The 17,408-nt window shown below is 41.3% G+C and overlaps 1 protein-coding gene across 1 annotated transcript in view; it reads right to left on the bottom strand.

The window, feature by feature from the left end:
• ulk2 (unc-51 like autophagy activating kinase 2) overlaps positions 1–17,408 on the bottom strand; it is a 36,381-nt gene that overhangs the window by 4,686 nt on the left and 14,287 nt on the right. The window contains exons 4-22 of the mRNA XM_018701312.2: positions 16,362–16,394; positions 14,977–15,013; positions 12,540–12,713; positions 11,966–12,039; positions 11,724–11,825; positions 11,579–11,637; positions 11,019–11,101; positions 10,832–10,882; positions 10,641–10,729; positions 9,815–9,983; positions 8,760–8,817; positions 4,635–4,784; positions 2,945–3,090; positions 2,754–2,834; positions 1,698–1,963; positions 1,423–1,601; positions 778–887; positions 497–634; positions 13–254 (exon numbers count right to left, since the gene is read on the bottom strand). Of these exons, the coding sequence (XP_018556828.1) occupies positions 13–254; positions 497–634; positions 778–887; positions 1,423–1,601; positions 1,698–1,963; positions 2,754–2,834; positions 2,945–3,090; positions 4,635–4,784; positions 8,760–8,817; positions 9,815–9,983; positions 10,641–10,729; positions 10,832–10,882; positions 11,019–11,101; positions 11,579–11,637; positions 11,724–11,825; positions 11,966–12,039; positions 12,540–12,713; positions 14,977–15,013; positions 16,362–16,394 (2,241 nt within the window). The remainder of the gene's footprint in view (positions 1–12; positions 255–496; positions 635–777; positions 888–1,422; positions 1,602–1,697; positions 1,964–2,753; positions 2,835–2,944; positions 3,091–4,634; positions 4,785–8,759; positions 8,818–9,814; positions 9,984–10,640; positions 10,730–10,831; positions 10,883–11,018; positions 11,102–11,578; positions 11,638–11,723; positions 11,826–11,965; positions 12,040–12,539; positions 12,714–14,976; positions 15,014–16,361; positions 16,395–17,408) is intronic.

Genomic DNA, 17,408 nt, shown 5'->3' on the forward strand with positions numbered 1-17,408 from the left:
CCCCTCTCTCACCTCCATGAGGGTCTCCTCAGGCAGTTCAGGGGCTTCGAAGGTGATGAATCCTTCCAAGCTTGGAGGGGAGGTTCCATAGGGAACATACCGTAGACTGCTGGGTGCCCCCTCTGCCCCAGGGACAACTTGCCCACCCCCAAAACCTCCTGGAGGAGAGGAACCCATGGCCATGCCTGGGGGAGATCCGACATAGATCCGCCCACTGGTGGAACACAGGGAGCCAGCCGAACTGTTGGAGCCCACTGAGGAAATGGACAAAGAGAGAAGAGGCAGATGTACTCATGTTATTAAGTCTCTGATGCGTTCCCTCAGTGCTGTTTGTCAGTGTTTGCCAACAGGGTCTGACTCTAAGAGCATAAAACAAATCATGATATAAATACTGAGATAAATACCCTCATTGAAACAACCTCTCAGTTTTCCTGCTTCTACCTGTTAATAGCTGATTTGCTTGCACACTAGCTGTGCTAAGGTGAAGGGTACTCACCAGAGGTGGTGCGTGGTCGGGTGCCCAGATGGCTGCAAGTGGGAGGAGTGCTGCTGTTGGGCGGAGAACCCACAGTGAAAAGAACAGTACGGGGACTCGCTGAACCACCCTGAGCTAGTCCACTGGGACCTGCAGGGGCTGTGGGAACAGGACATTTAGTTATTTTATGTTATACACCGTTCTTGATGTTTAAGTGAAACTTCATGGTATGTATATACACTAACTACATGACTGAACTAAGGCAACCACTGTCCAAAGTATGTGCTCAAGTGTACTCATACCTGTGTCCATGGGTCGCTCTGTGTTCAGGCTGTCGGTGCTGCCCTGATAGGCCTGTCCACCCAGATTAATTCTGATTGGCTGCTCAGACAGACGTCCTGTACTAACAGACCTGCAGGGAACCCACAGGTAACGTCAGAACTATGTCAAACAGCAGACATGGTGGACAACAGAGGAGGTCAAAGTAACACAGAGGAATTCAACATTTCACTCTCTGAATTACATCATTCTTGTCTTGACAATGTCTAAATCCCCCAATTGCATTTGAGGAGGCATGTGTACCAAGCTGGTGCCCTTTCCGATAACTGAGATATCAAGGGTCGCCTAAACCTGATCAAAACCAGGAAGCAAACACAACTATATTTTTTTTTATGCAAAGAAAGTGCTTCCTTTAAACGCTGAAAAATAAATAAACAAGTGAGAACTCTTGAGTCCAGTCCAAAGTATCACATTAGATTTTTCCTGTTAAAGGTTCCCATAACACAAGTGTACCACTGAATAGCATCATGTTTATCATGTTAGAGATGGACATGGATAATTGCCATGACCTGACATTTATTTATCAGCTTGACTTTAGTTGGAGATGGGTGTTAAAGAAACACAATGGAGGCTATAGTTCTGGTCAGCAGAAGGACAACGAGACCTACCTCCCAAAGGTCCGACTGGCCTCGGGGGCAGCGGGTCGTCCGGAAAGGTACGGGCTACAGTGGTGGGCACAGATATCCCGGACATCTGCTAATGTCTTGGTGGGCACAGGGCTGTCTGCCAGCGCCATCAGGTTACAGGATGCCTGCGTCTTGGGGATCTTAAACGGTGCCGAAATTATCTGAATGAAAAGAATTTAAACAGGGAAGTTTTAATAACTCGTATTTTGGTTGATTTGGTACTGACCATCTGCAGACTTACTTATAATTCCACTCACCTTGGTAGGAGAGCCAATGATGGTGGGCAGCGGGGACTTCTGCAGCCAGTCAGACGTGCGGGGTGATGAGCCCAGCAACTTGGTGGGGGAAGAGCCGAGGTTAGCCGGTCGGCCGAGTTGAGGGGAGTGACTACAACAGGAGGATGAGGGCTGAACAGGATCTGACAGCTGCTTGTGGAGCTTCTGTCTGGTCTGGTATACCTCTGTCAGGGTGGGGGCACTCTGAAGCCGAGCCCCCAGGAGCTGAGAGGATGGGACGGGGGAACCTGTAGAAGAGAATGACCCTAACTCACTCAGGGACTCTAATTCAATTCAAGTTAACAGCCTCCTATAAAAAACCCATATAATACTGATTCTACAATCTGTAGCAAATATGTAAAAAAAATAGAACTCAATGAACACCTTAAGAATTAATTAACAGTTTGATCATGGACAGCGCATTTTTGTATGTTCTCTGTGGCCAGACGAGACGGAACTACATGTCTCATATGTCTCTCAGCTGCAGCCAGTCTTTAGCTTTAAACATTACTCTGCGCAGGAACAGAAAATAGAAGCAGGATATGATTTGTCACACAGTGTCTGCCAAATCAAGAAAACAGTCCACAGAGACTGTGGTGGTCATAAAATCTGGTTGTTCATGTGACTTTCCAAAAAGGGGGACAAGGCACTGTTGTCTGTCTGGCTGAAGCGTCATTTCAGACTGTACACTATAGCTCCCCTCTTTAAAAAAAAGAAAGAAAAAGTGGTCACCATGACAGCAAACCTCATGACACAAACAGTGTAGAAACTGTAAGACGTCTGCAGTGTTAATACAACAGCAGCGTCAGACTTTTAAAAAGGACCTTGACTCATAGTGACTCATGCACTTTGTCAATAACAGAAACCTGACACAGAGGAGAGGATCAAAACAACTCCTGACTGCAGTTAATTCTAATACTGCTTAATTTCATTTAATGTTTAATACATACATATACACACACACATAAATACATATTGAATATATACTGTGTACAAAGATGTTTGTTAACCCAGCTGAGGTTTTGCTTGTGAACTGACCTCCTGAGGAGCTCCGGCTGCGAGGCTCATGGTTCTGCAGGTGACAGCAGCAGTGACCCAGCTGCTCAGGGATGGTGCCCACTGCAAACATAGTTATTTTAATTATGAGCTTTGGGACATGTCCAATCCATGTCTAGAAAGTGTTATTAAAAGACAGATGTGCTGGGAGGCATGTCTGGGCTTGTCTTTACCAAGAGGTGAGGGGGAATAGGGTCTGGAACTGCCGGTAGAAAGGCGTCGCCCCACTGTCTGAGGGACATCTGCGGAGCTGGGGGACCCTGAGCCTACTTTGGGAAACCCCATAGGACTGGTGTTAGAGCGCCTCACTGTGCCAGACCTAGAAAATACAAATACATATCACAACAAACAAGTGTGAGAAAAAGTTTAGAGTTTTTCCATTTTCAGAGCAGAAAAATGCATGGCTTTATCAAAGACTCCGTTATTCAACAACATCTTTTCTGCTCTCTATGGCTAATTTCAGCCAGTTTTTGCCAGTTAGTAAATACTTGCTTGGCTGCTGAGATAACCCACTACTGCTGCAAGCACTGTGCAAAACTTCAACACAGAGCTGAGTCACACAGATATGAAGTATGTGTGGGAGCATTTGCTGTGCAAATTGCTCATTTGCGCATCTCAAATCTATCACCCAAAATACTTGATACAACTGCAAGGAGTAGTATTTTGTAGGGACCTTATGTCATTACAGAGATACACTATATCATCTGAGGAAAAGTAAAACAAAGAAAACACAGATTTCATTAAAAGGTACCCTGTGGAGTTCCCTTATAAACAAACACAAGTTATATTTATATTCAGTGTTTCTCACCAAAACACAGTGTTTATCATCGAGGTCTTACAAATATGGTGAATGCATTCCTTCCCTCGTAAAACACCATAGTTACCTTTAAGTTGTCCCTCTAAGATAAAAATGTTTAGTTTACATTAGAAGCAAACTGAAAGCCCTCCTCTGTGCGCATCTGAAACAATTTAGGTAAATACACTTTTATTTTCTTTATATTTTTCTTAAAATATAATGGAACACCTACATAAACTATGCTGGACTGTAGAAAAGCAAAATCCTCTTGGGCATGTCTGTAACTCCAAATGTAGACCTCCAAATCAAGAGGTATATATGACTTACCCTACTCCCATCTTCTGGTTTATTGCCTTATCTCATCATTTGATTTTTGATTTAGATTTAGAATTAAATTAAGAACTGTACAGTATATGAGAATTGCCTTTACTGTTTCTACCTGCCATGATCTTGCTCTATCTAACTCCCATGGCAGCACAGAGAGGTCAATAAAACAAGCTGCTGCTCCAGTAACACCAAGCAAATCCTAATCTTTAAAGCTTCGATCAGAACAAGGGAGTGTTGAATGGCAAATGACTAAGCAAGCAACCCACCAGATGACCACAAGCCCATACAGGAGTGAGCACAATAAGACATAATAAACAATAGAGCTGAATAAAGTCTACAGTACCTCTTGCGTTCTCCTTTTCAGACACCAGACTACAAACAATTGAACTAATCTTCCTGTGAAACAAGGTGCCACCCTGCTCTCTTCCTCTGCCCTCCCATCTGCTTTGTCTTCAAATAAAACTGCCAACAAACCCTCCCAGCAACAGGTTGGGAGGCCACAAACTCTGACTGATGTAATGTGAGTGAAACTTTATGGCTGATGAAATAACATCCTGGGTTTTCATGACCTAATTTGAAAATTCACTCTTTACTGGAGAGTTAAACAATAACAAGCTGATACTGAAAAACAGGTGTCCATTCCAGGTGTTTTATTACTGATCACTGTGAAGTATAAATGGATCATGCAGAGTTAAGGCAGTGCTTCCTTCACCCTCAGACCCAGCACAGGTGGCTCTTACCTGGGGGAGCTGTAGAGTGTAGTAGTTGGGCTGCTGGAGAGATTTTGCTTGATGCGCTGGTAGTTGCGGACCTGGGTGGGAACAGGGATGGGGGTGGTCTCGGCTCGTGGGGACACCATGGGGGTCTGTCCAGGGGTGGGCTGCGGTTGCCTGGAGGAGACGAATGCGGAAAGGAGTACAATTAGCCAGTCCACTCGAGGCTGCTGATGTTTCCATATCTGCAGTACATCTTCAGGGTGCCTGCAGCAATTTAAATTTCCTACTGCTTGTGTGATAAGTAGAAGACAACAGCTAGAAATGTAGAGATTTTGTTTCTTCAGCCCAGAGTTCTTTGTTTACTTCTGTGTGGAGGGAGGTTAAGGAACTAAGTTTAGCCTGGCTGATCATGAGGGGAGTCAGTGGGTGAAAAAAAAAGGGGGTTGGGCTTCCATGTAAACACAAAGGCAGGACCAATCAGCTTCAAGCTCGTCCTGCTGGGGGCTGGGCTGGAGGCGGGGCTAGCCAACAGCACATGCAGGGCTGGTTCTCTGTGTATGGCTGATACAGGAGGGGAAGTGCAAAGAGACACAGCTCATTTGCATTCTTTTGTTATTCCATAGGAGACAAAATGTTCTGGAACATAGTGTCATGACCCAGTCACCCACAGAGGGCTTTTGTTTACATATAGAATGCAAAAAAAGGAGGATGTCGAGGAAATGGCAGTTAGAGAGTGGCACCAGTTGGAAACCAGTGTTATGTAATGATGTGAAGCCTGGGAGGGCCTACAAGGGAGGGAGGAGGAGGACACGTGAGGCAAAGACGAGTCCAGACAAAGAAACAGAGAGCAGTTGCTTTGAGGGACTTCCGCAAATCTGATATACCTTCCAACACAAACCTGATCAAATGTTCTTACCCACACACGCTGATTGAAAAGACCTTTGATACAGTAACCCATGATTCAAGCTATTTTTCTTCAGGTTGCAAAAAGATGTATTAATCCCAGCAAATGCTTCATATGGAGAAAATGTTGTTCCCCCATTATAAAGAGAATTTATAGCGCAGAGAGCTGAGCAAGAGCAGAAAGTGGAGAGTGACTGGATCAGAGGCGAATCAAGTCAGTTGCCTCTCCACTGACCTGGTTTTTACCAAGCAGCCTAGGAGAGGGGGATGGTATCGAACAATTTTAGCATATAATAATGTTTCACTTCTGTTTCTCCTCATCCATCTCCCTCATTTCCTTGCCTTGAGTCTCTTGTCCTTTTTCTAATCTCTTGCCTCCTTTACCATGATATTCTCTCTCCACACACCCTGCTCTTCTCTTCATCTCCCCACACCCACTCCCTGTTCCTCTTCCTCCCTTTATCTTCTTCCGTGACTCCAATCAATTTAGGACACAGAGGGCGCAGAGAATAAACAAGGCTGTGATTTAGGACTTCTATGAGAGTGTGGCTCATGTTACTAAATCGCAAGGGACAACTCATTTAAAAAAAAAAAAGGGTTCCTCCTGTGTCAATGGTTAACTAATTTATGTAAGAAACAAAGAGTTATTGCTATGGAGAAAGAGGTCCATTAAGAGGTCAGCAGGGAAGGGGGGGGGGATTAAAGCTGGCAACATGAACTGTTAGTTAGGAGGATGAGACAGACTGAACAGCAACAAAGACCAAAGAGAATGCAACGAAAGAGAGAAGAGATAAGAGAAACCAGTTTTGCTTGAGGCTGTTAACACATGCAAACAGCAAGGCGAGGTCACAGAAAGCATTTCATACAGCCAGTGTAAGTTCTCAAAGTATAGATAGGCAGAGGCTGTGTGATGACTATTGTTGTGTTACAAAACATATACTAATAACAGGATTTAATGGTTCGTGATATTCAACTTTTTTTTTGGCCACAAACCCCATGAAAATGTCAAACAAGTACTGTGTGTGCTCCATTGTTTCCCAAAACTATTGAAAACACATTAATGTGCCACAATGTTTCTTCATTACCTTGAACACACACATACCCATTGTTTAGTTTGATTCAATCCACATACAACATCCTGCTCACTAAAGCACCCAATATTACAACACTGCTGAAAATAGTCTCTAACAAAAGCAATATTTTCTCCTGTTTGAGTAAAAGTAGAGAAAATGAATCTACAAATTTGCAAACCATTAGACATTTGCATGCAGGTAGAAGCCAATAGGTTTAGGTTTGAATATCAAAAACAGGGTAGGGAGATCAGAATGTATTGAGAAATGCACTTGGTTTTCATGAGGAAGTGTAGAATACTGGTAGCTTTATCTTTTCCCAAACATGGGAAAGAGAACAAACATAGACAAAGGAATAACAAACAGCATTTTCAAGTGTCAAAGAGAAAATATATGTTTAATGATTTTTCACTGATTAAATGTAGCTAGCGAAGGTGAAGAAACTGCACGTGGGCAGAACATGGAACAGCAGGGAAATAAGTGCTGAACCTGAGGTCCAACTGAGTAGTCAGATAGTGAGAAGTAAAGATAAACTCTGCTACCTGGATTTAAACCTCAGGAGAAACAGGACATTAATGCTGACATTTTTAAAGAATGTCGTTTCAGTACCTGTGAGCATGATTTTATCTTTGAATACTCAGCTGAGGCACCATAATAACAGTCACAGTCTGTTATTGCAGACGAGTTTTGGCAAGTGTGTGAGGCTATTCTTATCCCACAGCCCCTGGTGGGTCAGGTGCTTTATTTAGCACAGCACAACCCTGTTGTTTGGCTCAAAGTCTGATTCATAATGCAGTAATCATGCAGATTTGGGGGTGGTCAGAAGAATTCACTCGTGACAAGTGGGTGTGATATCTGGTGTAAAGCAGAGAGGAGGTTGTTTTTCTGACTGTCAGAAAGCCAGAAATAGTGGCACGAAAAAACAATGTTAGTGTCGCTGACATAAAAACACATGACAAATAGATCACATGACCTTACACACATACACATGAAGTCAAGGCTGAGTGTGAAATGGAATCTGACTCTCACAATCAAGTCGTACTTCCATTACCTAGTCAGTCTATTTTTTACTCTGACACTTGTCAACATCAAGTTGTTATTCCATGAACTGTGTCTTCCTGGTATATTCTGATTATAACAAACAACAATGACAAAAAGAAACAGGAGATACATATATATATATATATTATTTTATTTTATTTTATTTTTTTTTTACGAGAATGGCACTCAGTAGGGTTCATACCTCTGCCAAGGCCAAACAATCCCACACATCTGTCTGGCCCTCATAATAGAAAAAAGGATAAAGGAAGTAGTCTGATAACATCAATGATTGATTTGTTATTTCTGATTTCCATTTCTTCAACCAGATCCACACCATAATTTAATGGCTGCTTGCCTGGCCCATGCCCCCCCCCCCCCAAGTTGAGTGTTAATCGGTCTGGTGCTTTTTGTGTAATCCTGCTGACAAACATGGACATGCATGAAAACATAACCACCTTGGCAGAGGTACTAATGTTTGGAATTGTTTTTGAATGAGGTTTTTTGGGAAATGAGAGTTAAATATTTGTCTGTTATAACCAGCAGCCAGTTAGCTTATCTTAGTGTAAGGACTTATGGACAACTGGACTTTTTTATTGCTAGATGCAGTGACTTCCTGAAGCCTCTGCTGGTTGCCTGGCAACCTCAAGGTGACAACAAGACTTCAGGAAGTCACTGTTCCTGGACATGAAATAGTCTGGCACATAACACCCCATAAAACCATGACTCATTTTTGCACTTTGGTTTTTGTATGGATTAAAACAAACAAGAAATAACTGAGCTATAATTAGTAGTACAATTAGTGAGCTTTAGTGACACTGGCAGGTGGATTTTGTTATCTTTGGACAGAGCCAGGCTAGCTGGTTCCCAGATAAGAATCTGGTATCTTGGCAAGAAAGCCAATAAGCGTATTCCACAAAATGTTGAATTATTCCTTTAATTCTATTTTTTTTATTGTGTGTGCAACAGCCTTCTTGACCAACAAATTGGGGTTCCTGTAGAGTTTTAATTTTTCTAGCTTTTATCACAAGCTGATTATGATACAGTATCAGATGACTTCAGTGTTTTTCAAAACTACAAATAATAATAAATAATAAAAATTCCCTTCCAAAGATCTAACGAACAGCACTGTACTCACCCTCCACACATGAGGAACTCGCTAGATGGCCGGCGACCTGCTCCCATTGGCTGGTCATCTGAGGAAGTAAAGGGAAGAAAGAACAGAGTTTACTGATGTATAAATGAGCAGTAATTGGCTGATTAAATGTCACTCAAAATGCCAGCTGACACTCTTAGAGCTTTGCACTTTATTCATTGTTTTGAGTGGAAGACAAGCAGGTGTGTGTGTGTGTGTGTATATGTGTGTGTGTTGCAGCAGGTGCAGAGCATGAGGATTCATTTTACCAGTCAAGAGGGTAAGTGTGTGTGCCTTCTGTTTGTGGACTGCTGTCTACAGTTACAACTTGAAATGCTTAGCAGCTGTCTAATTTACTGGCTGTGTGGATTTTGTGACATGTGCTATCTGAGTGCATGTGTGCTGTAGATATCACTGGCAGGTAGTGAATGTGACTTTACAATGCTTGCACAGAGCAGATGTTAGTGCATGTGGATGAATGTGTTTCTTTCTGTGTCCACAGCTCACAAGTAATTCATGTTGTATGGACTGTGGAGTATGTGAACATGCAGAATTTGCACTTTGGCCCATGGTTATCTATATATTATAGTATGATTCATTTTGTTTCTATTATTGTACAGAAAATATACAAGTGTGTTCTCAGTGAAAAGAAATACAACTCCTTTTGAAAAGGTTAACTGCTTTAGCTTCTTTATTAATAACATTACATAGCTGCTTCCAGACAGTCTGGCATTCATGTATAATGTGAATGTAATATGCTAAAGCCATGTTTACAGAGCTAGGCTTAACTTAAGGTCTGAAAAGTAACAGACAGTTGATGCTATGTTACACTGCTTAAGACCTTTTTTGTTGTAAAGATTTCACACTGTGGGTTATATAGGTTTTAGACTGACATGACTAAAGATTTTAATGTTTATTTAAACAGATACTTTGCAGCTCATACAATTCCTGGTCAATTCCAGGTTCTTCATCTATTACAGGGGAATTTCATGTCTAAGGAATTCTTCAAACTTTAAGTTGAACTGATGTGTATGTACAGTGTGTGTGATTACACTTACAGCTGTCAGTAGAGATATGAGGCACCAGGACAAAATCATCAGTGTCGCAGGACGAGTTCTTACTGCTGGTGCTTCCTGCAGACTCTTTGGACAGCTGTAGGAAGTTGGGTGGACCAAGTGGAGGGGATGACAGACCATCTTCTGCCAGAGTCTGCATGTCTGGCAGAGACTGTGTTTCCACAGACAGAGAGAGGAGAGGAGAGGAGAGGAGAGAGAGGGAAAGGGAGAGAGAGAGAGAAAGAGAGAGAGTGGAGAGAGGGAAGAGAAAAAGAGGATGAAGTTGGGAGTCCGTAGTGTAGTGTAGACTCTTGCATGATGCAATTAGAAGACTTTCAGGCAAGGCAGTGCTGACTGTCAAACTAATGCAATCACATCATTACAGAGAACACTGACATCCTGGGAAAGTGACTCGCCCTGCAAACCCACTGCTGCTGTGAGATGAGATGTGCCACCATGCAAAGACATTGTTATAACTAGCAGTGGACTTAATAGCAGTGGCACTTATACTATCAGTGGTCATAGGGGTAGTAGTGGTAGTTGAACCTGCAGAGAGCACATTAAGAGCTAAAATCACAAGTTAACTTGCTTGTAAAAGTGACTTTTTGATTCTTGCTTATTCAGCTTCTAAAATTCTGATATAAATCTTGCGAAGGCTCTGTTTATTTCACCTTTTGGACACCATGTTTAATGTTTCAGCACTGTTTGTAGCAAGCAGGCACAATGTGAGCACAACACCGGGGAGGCATGGTTAATATTTTATTACCTTTGTTACAGTGTAAATGTATTCCCCTTTGAATGAGGATTTCTAAAGTAATATCAAACTCACAGGAGGAGAATTGTAACGGATGCATGGAGAGCTGCCACAGGAACAATCTGTCACTGTGTTGGAGGCGCTGGGGACCGGCACTGGACACGCTGAGGCAAATAAATACATGATTAATCATGTTATTAAGTTGGACAATGAGAAAGTGTAGTACAGTATGTTATGCTGCTTAGGAACATGACCTTTATGCTTACATTTTTTAATGGTGGATGATGGCTCCAGGAATGGATGGCTGAAAAAAGTGTCTGCAAAGTGAAGGGTTAGAGGGACATAATACACCAGGAATGTTTATCAGCAAACATCGAGACACATCTCAAAGAATTTAAAATTAAACCTGAACAGTTTAAAGTTTAAAGACTTCACGATTATGTCAGCACTCACCAAAGTCCATCCTCTCTTTCTGATTCCTCTGCAGTAGTCCAAGCAAAAGGTCACTAAGTTGTGGGGAAGTCTCCCTTGGGATGCTGGGTAACAAGAAGATAAGGACATTTATACCTTGTTTCTCTTAGTAAGTCCACAGACTGCATGAAACAATAATCTTACATGTTCACTGCATAACACTGTGCCAGATGGATTTAATAAAGTCTTGGTCACAGTCTGTCAGTGTATGACATAGATACATAGATACACCTCTTGACACAGTCAGATGGTTCAATGGATGCCTGGTGAAAATGTCAATCTGCTGACAATGTCACCCCTGGTAGGGCTGAAGGAAAATTTAGGGGATCATCAAAGGAATTGGATTCATTATCTGTGAGTCATGAATGTTTGTACAAAATGTCATTGTAATCTATCTACTAATTGTTGAGATATTTCTGTCTGGACCAAAGTGCAGGATCAGCTGTCCAACAGACTGTTATTGCCAATCCTCAACTCACATCATTAAAATGGCTAAAACAGATGCAAGCAGAGCTATGCCATCATTTGGTTTTATGACTTACATAGGTTGTAGATTTTTGTTCTTTTCATAGAACATCCTCAGGTCTTGGGGACTATTGGCCTGAAAGGATTAATACAGATATCAGATGCACAAATGTGAACATATACGAACATATTTGTCACTGGTTTGTTGTATGCAGTGTTAACCTGGAATGGTGGCTTTCCAACCAGACACTGGTAGATGACTGTCCCTATGCTCCATAAGTCAGCCTTGGCATCATAGTTCTGGGACATGATGACCTCAGGGGCCTGAGGGTGGAGAGGTCACAAGTTAAGATCCACAGTTGAGAGTTATGCAACACACTGCTGGGAAAGCTGTCATTTAAAAATGACTGACCTCAGCTGCAATTCTAGACAAACACAAAACACATACAGTAAAAAATACTAACCATGTACATAGGTGAGCCACATAGTGTGGCAGCCATCATGTTGCTCTGGAGGTACCGTGCAAAGCCAAAGTCAGCTGTTGGACAGAAGTATGAAATAAATCAGTCAGTGCACATGCTATTATTACCAGTAACACAAACCACTATTGTTGGAATGCCAAGGAGATAAACAATGGGAACAGTAACACGTGCATAAAATTGTCTTGTACTCAAAACAAAGCTAAGACAGTGATCACACAGCCATCAGTGCTGTCAGAAATATATTAACTGCTACTCCGGTTGCCAAAATAAGATGTTTTGAGTGTGGACAGCTTAGTAGCTCTTTGTCTGATGGTAAGGGTTATGTACACATCAAATGATTAACAAATAAAATGCTCTCTTCCATGTCCAGTGCACTTTTGCCTCTGATTCTGCCTCTGACGAGAAGTATTTCACTGCACAAAAGTTTTATTTGGTCTGTGAATTCAAAAGTAGGACCACATGTCAGCACCATGACTTTTAAGAAGCCATTTGCCAATAATTTTAATGAATGTGAATGAGAAGCCAATAAAACACTTTTTCTATCTGTTTCTCTTACCTATTTTGATGCGAATGCCACTGACAGTGGACTTCTTGCGGCCCATATACGACAGCAGGATATTCTGGGGTTTCAGGTCACGGTGGATGATTCCTTTGCTGTTGAGGATGCGCATGGCAGCAGCAATCTGCTGCAGGAAAACCCTCAGTGTTTCTTCTCTTAGGGTTCCCTTAGCTAAAGAAGAGGGGACAGAAAAGTTAGGATTTAAATCAAAATATCATTCTTTGTAAGAACAGATTTGCTGATGATGAAGCAAGAAGACCTGAGAACTTTTTTCCCAGGGAGAGACCTGTCTCCTTAAGGAAAACCGCTCATTTAGATGCTTCTTCTCGCCTTTATTGCCCAATCATGTCCCTGACTTAAGGCTTTCCAATTGATCAGGTTCTTCCACTTGTCTAATGAAATAAATGACTGCACTCACATGAGGCAAGAGTTTAAACATGCATTACCTAAAAAACTCATTATTTAGAACAACAGCTGCTCATTCATCAGAAAAGATATTTCAACACTAGAAAGAAAAAACAACTGCCGTTCCACAAAAAGTGCTTATCAGCCTCACTTGATTAAAGCTAATAATTTGCATATTACAGTAATAATCCTGAGGTAAATAGTGTAAATTGAGGCAGTGATGGTCCTATTCCCTGGTGGTAGTGAAATAAGTCTAATCCGATGTGAGACTAAGAGGATTTCTCTCTCTCTCTCTCCCCCAAACCTCTCTCTCTCTCTTTTTAACTCTCTCTCTCTCTGTCAAGCCATTGTGATTACTGTGTGGGCATAGACCAAACCAGTATGCTTATCAACATCAATCTAAGACTTGAGGGGTTAGTTGCTCTCTGCCCACCACAGTGGACTGACGTTGGACATGGAGAAGTTGTGTAAGTAGTAGTAGAATCATTCACTGGTGAGATCCTCTTGCATAATCAAATATGGTCATTACCTACGCAGTGTTCAAAGCCTTATGAAACACACAAGTTAACAAAGAAGCCCTCCACTGATAAGAATACAGTCCCAATGATTAATGAGTTCAAGATGGGGAGCCATTTGGATACAACTGAGCCTCCAGAGCACTCTAGCACTCTGAACACTAATCTACTGTGGTTTTATTTTACAACCACTAGTGTCACCCAAGCAGAGACTGCTCAACCACTCTGCTTCTGATGGGTCTGACCATGACCCATGCTGTAAACTGAAAATGTGGACATGTGGGACAGGTACATTATGCAAACGTACATTGATAAGGGAACAGTTCCAGCAACACAATCCGTGCTTTTAACCACCGGTGGTTATCTAAGAGAGGTATTGGCAAACTGCTATTTATTTGGAGAGATTCCAGCAGATGACCTGATTTTAATTCTGTAACTATTCACAGCAACTGTAATAAGTGTATTAAGTCAAATGTGGTGAGTTCACCATTCTGACGCTGTGACACTGGTGGGCATTGAGTTAAGATTTTTGTGTCACATGTCTCCGATGTCAAGAATGAACCTTCAAGCTAAATTAGGCATTTATATGATTATGGTACTGGGGCATTACTTTCTTCAGCAAAAAGCCTTTGAAATAGTGCCTAATCACAGTGTTTTTCATAATGTCTTTCAGGAAGGACCACTTACAAGTGTTAGAGGGGGAATCTTGTATTTTTATTTAATTGTAGGAGAGATGGAGACATTGCTTTAATAACTCTGAAACTTGACATTCTGGTTCTCTCACTTGCAGCTTTAGCACCCAGCTGTCAGAGTGAGACATCCTGACAAAATAAAGATGGCTACACCCCAGTGGTACTGTAAAACTAGTAGTTGAAGCTGTATTGTGATGAGACCTATGACTAGGACTGATTTTGTCTTTAGCATGCTAGCATGCTACATGACAGCATTTGATGAAATCTATATATTCAAATTTCACTGACAAGGCTAAGAGGAGGACTGCATCACTGGGGAAGGACACATTATTCATAACTGTGTTAAACTAAACTTCCAAATGTCATTTTCTATTATATACCCCTTACTCATCATTTCAGCTTAAGCTTGTTACTTTACAACCAGAAATGCTGACCTTTTTCATAAACTATCACAATGATAAACAGTGTGTTGACTGGCTCTGAAGTAGAGAAGGAACTCTTTGTGCAAAGCTGCAGTGGTTCCCACACATTCACGTCCCCCACATAGAAAACATGGAGACATACAAACACTCACTCACACACACACACACATTCTTTAGCATCCCCGCATGACACAGACTTACATTATTCCACTACCCATCACACATAGATAATGAATGCACAATCACATGCACACATTCCCAACCCTACATTCGTAATAGCTGCATTCACATGGCTTTTCCTTGTCTGCAGCATTAGCAACTTTGTTTTGATGAACAATAATCTGTGCATGTGTATGTGTGTGTGTGAGTATACGTGTGTGTGGCAGAAAGATTAGCTTACCTTGCAGATAGTCGGCAAGATCACCTCCATTACAGTACTGTGAGTGAGAAGACAAACAATCACTATGAGCAACAATTTAATTCAGGTTCAACGATGACAAGCTGAGAAGCACATTTAGGTATAATGGGTTTGTATGTATGAGTGTGTCTATGTTTATGTACATCAGTGTTTACTGAAATCCCGGCCCAGATTCTGGCAGGTTCATCAATTAACCTGTTAAACAACTGTAGCATTATCTTTACTGACAACCTCAGCTCAAGAGGGACCGCAAGAACAGATGGATGAGGTTGGTATGGTGAGTTAAGAGAAACTGAATTGAGAGGATAAGCACAGACAAGTAGACTGAATTAAGTTATTGTCTACTTTATAAGATATGATACAACTGCAAAGAGATTCTCAGTGTATCCTTGCTTGCTCTATCCTGGTGTCACTGCTTCTGAGGTGATGATCATGTATAGATGGGTGACATATAAAAGGAAAAGCAGCCCTTGGACTTAGATTCTCAAAGTCTCTGATACTCAGTCACTCTACTGGAGGGATGAACAGCATCCTGACGGTGTCAAGCCACAGAGGCATGCAGTTAGTATCTATCATGTTGCCTTGCTGTTTGGCCTGCTTACAGTTTATCTGACATATCTGAGCCTAATTCAAACTATGTCTGCTACTGTCTGCTGGCAAATTCTGCACTGAAAGTTCCAAGACAAACATCCTCCTTCCCTTAAAACTTTGTTCCAAAAAATGTATTGTGTTCTTTCCACTCTAACCTGAGTCCTTAAAGGGCGCATTATTCTTTTCATTGGGATTTGACCTGGATCAGTACACTCATCTCTTCAAGACTTTCATCTGATACTTCCAAAGAACTGTTAATGGAGTATATAGTCAAACTGCCTACACGTAGATCTAAACAAGATTTAGCGCAAGGACTTTCGGGGAACATGATTCCTAGAAAACAGATGGGTGTATTTTTAGTGCGTAACTTGAGGTTGAGTAATGGTTTGTTTTCTACCCTGCAGCCAGATGAGAGTGTTGTAAAACAAGTAGAGCAAAATGGGGAAGGTGCCAAGAGTGAGGTTGACAGCTAACTAACAGCAAACTTGGGCTCAATGGGAAAGAAAACACAGTCATTATTAGGGTAAACCATTACTCAATAATGAATGTTGGGTACTTTTTTGTGGTAACAGGCACATGCATAGTAATATATGTCATCACCCATGTTACGTGTAATAAATAAAACATTGTAAAGTAACTTTTTTTTTACAGTAAGTTAAAAAAAAAAAAAGTATCCAGCTACATTGAAAACAAACTTTCCCAAACACAAGTGACAACACTTGAGAGGAGGATAGGAATTCTGTCACATGAAATATCCAGACAGTCACGTTTCTTACCTCCATCACCAGGAAAACAGAGTTGGGTGTTTCCTGGAACAGAAGAGACACAGAATCAGTTACAGAAGCCATTAATTCTGAAACAGCTGTCACCTCCACCACACAGTTATGAAAGTACAAAAACAGAGCACTACACATCAGTGACTGTATATAAAGATGGATGGCATGCATCTACTTTGTCAAACCAATAATTAAAACCAAACTTAACCATAAATGAAACACTTGAACATACATAACAAGACCTACCGAAAATGACAGAAACCATCTTTGGAAAAGCATGATTTGACCTGTATTTTGCTTTGTCCCATCCACTAACATGGGGTCAGCCAGCCACCAGAGGGCAATTGAGATGTTTTGGCTTTTTATATACAGTCATTGTTACAGACAATAGCTTGAGCTGAAAATCAAATTTAACAGTAATGAACATATAAGCATAATCGTAGCATTTTAGCAAATATGCTTAAAGTAGCAAAAGTGTAACTAAGTTTATGTAATTACACTCCAAACGAACTGCACCCAGAATTACTGTACAATTACATATGCTTTGCGTGAAAAGCTCTACAACATATGATTTGTTGTTATACATACCCATTTTTTACAGTAGCAAACATTTCAATGCTAGTTTGTAGCAAACTACCCGACTTGAATGCCCTTTTAACTGATTAGTTCCAGGTACTAATGGCACACTGTGACTGTCTGGAGCAAAAAGTTGTTGTTTTTTTTTTTTATTTGCATCAACCCCACATCTAAAGAACCATGAAGATAAGGCAAATTAGTCAAATTCTTTTTAGACTATTTAAGAAGTCAGTCTACATATAACACTGTTTTTAATGTTGGTTAACATCACAAGAAACCTCCACCCCTTGTCCTAATGATAGTTGTAGTGCCCAGTGCTTGTTTGCTACGTAAATGAAGCTTCAGCATTGGCAGGAATGAGTCTCTGCCAAAGGGGATGTACTTCTATACTTATTTATGGAATACAACAACAAAAGGTAGTCCAGTATTTCTAGCCTTCAACCCATTCCAAATACAAACAGATAGGAGGTG

This window comes from Lates calcarifer, linkage group LG21 (assembly GCF_001640805.2).
Source record: "Lates calcarifer isolate ASB-BC8 linkage group LG21, TLL_Latcal_v3, whole genome shotgun sequence".
Lineage (NCBI taxonomy): Eukaryota > Metazoa > Chordata > Actinopteri > Centropomidae > Lates > Lates calcarifer.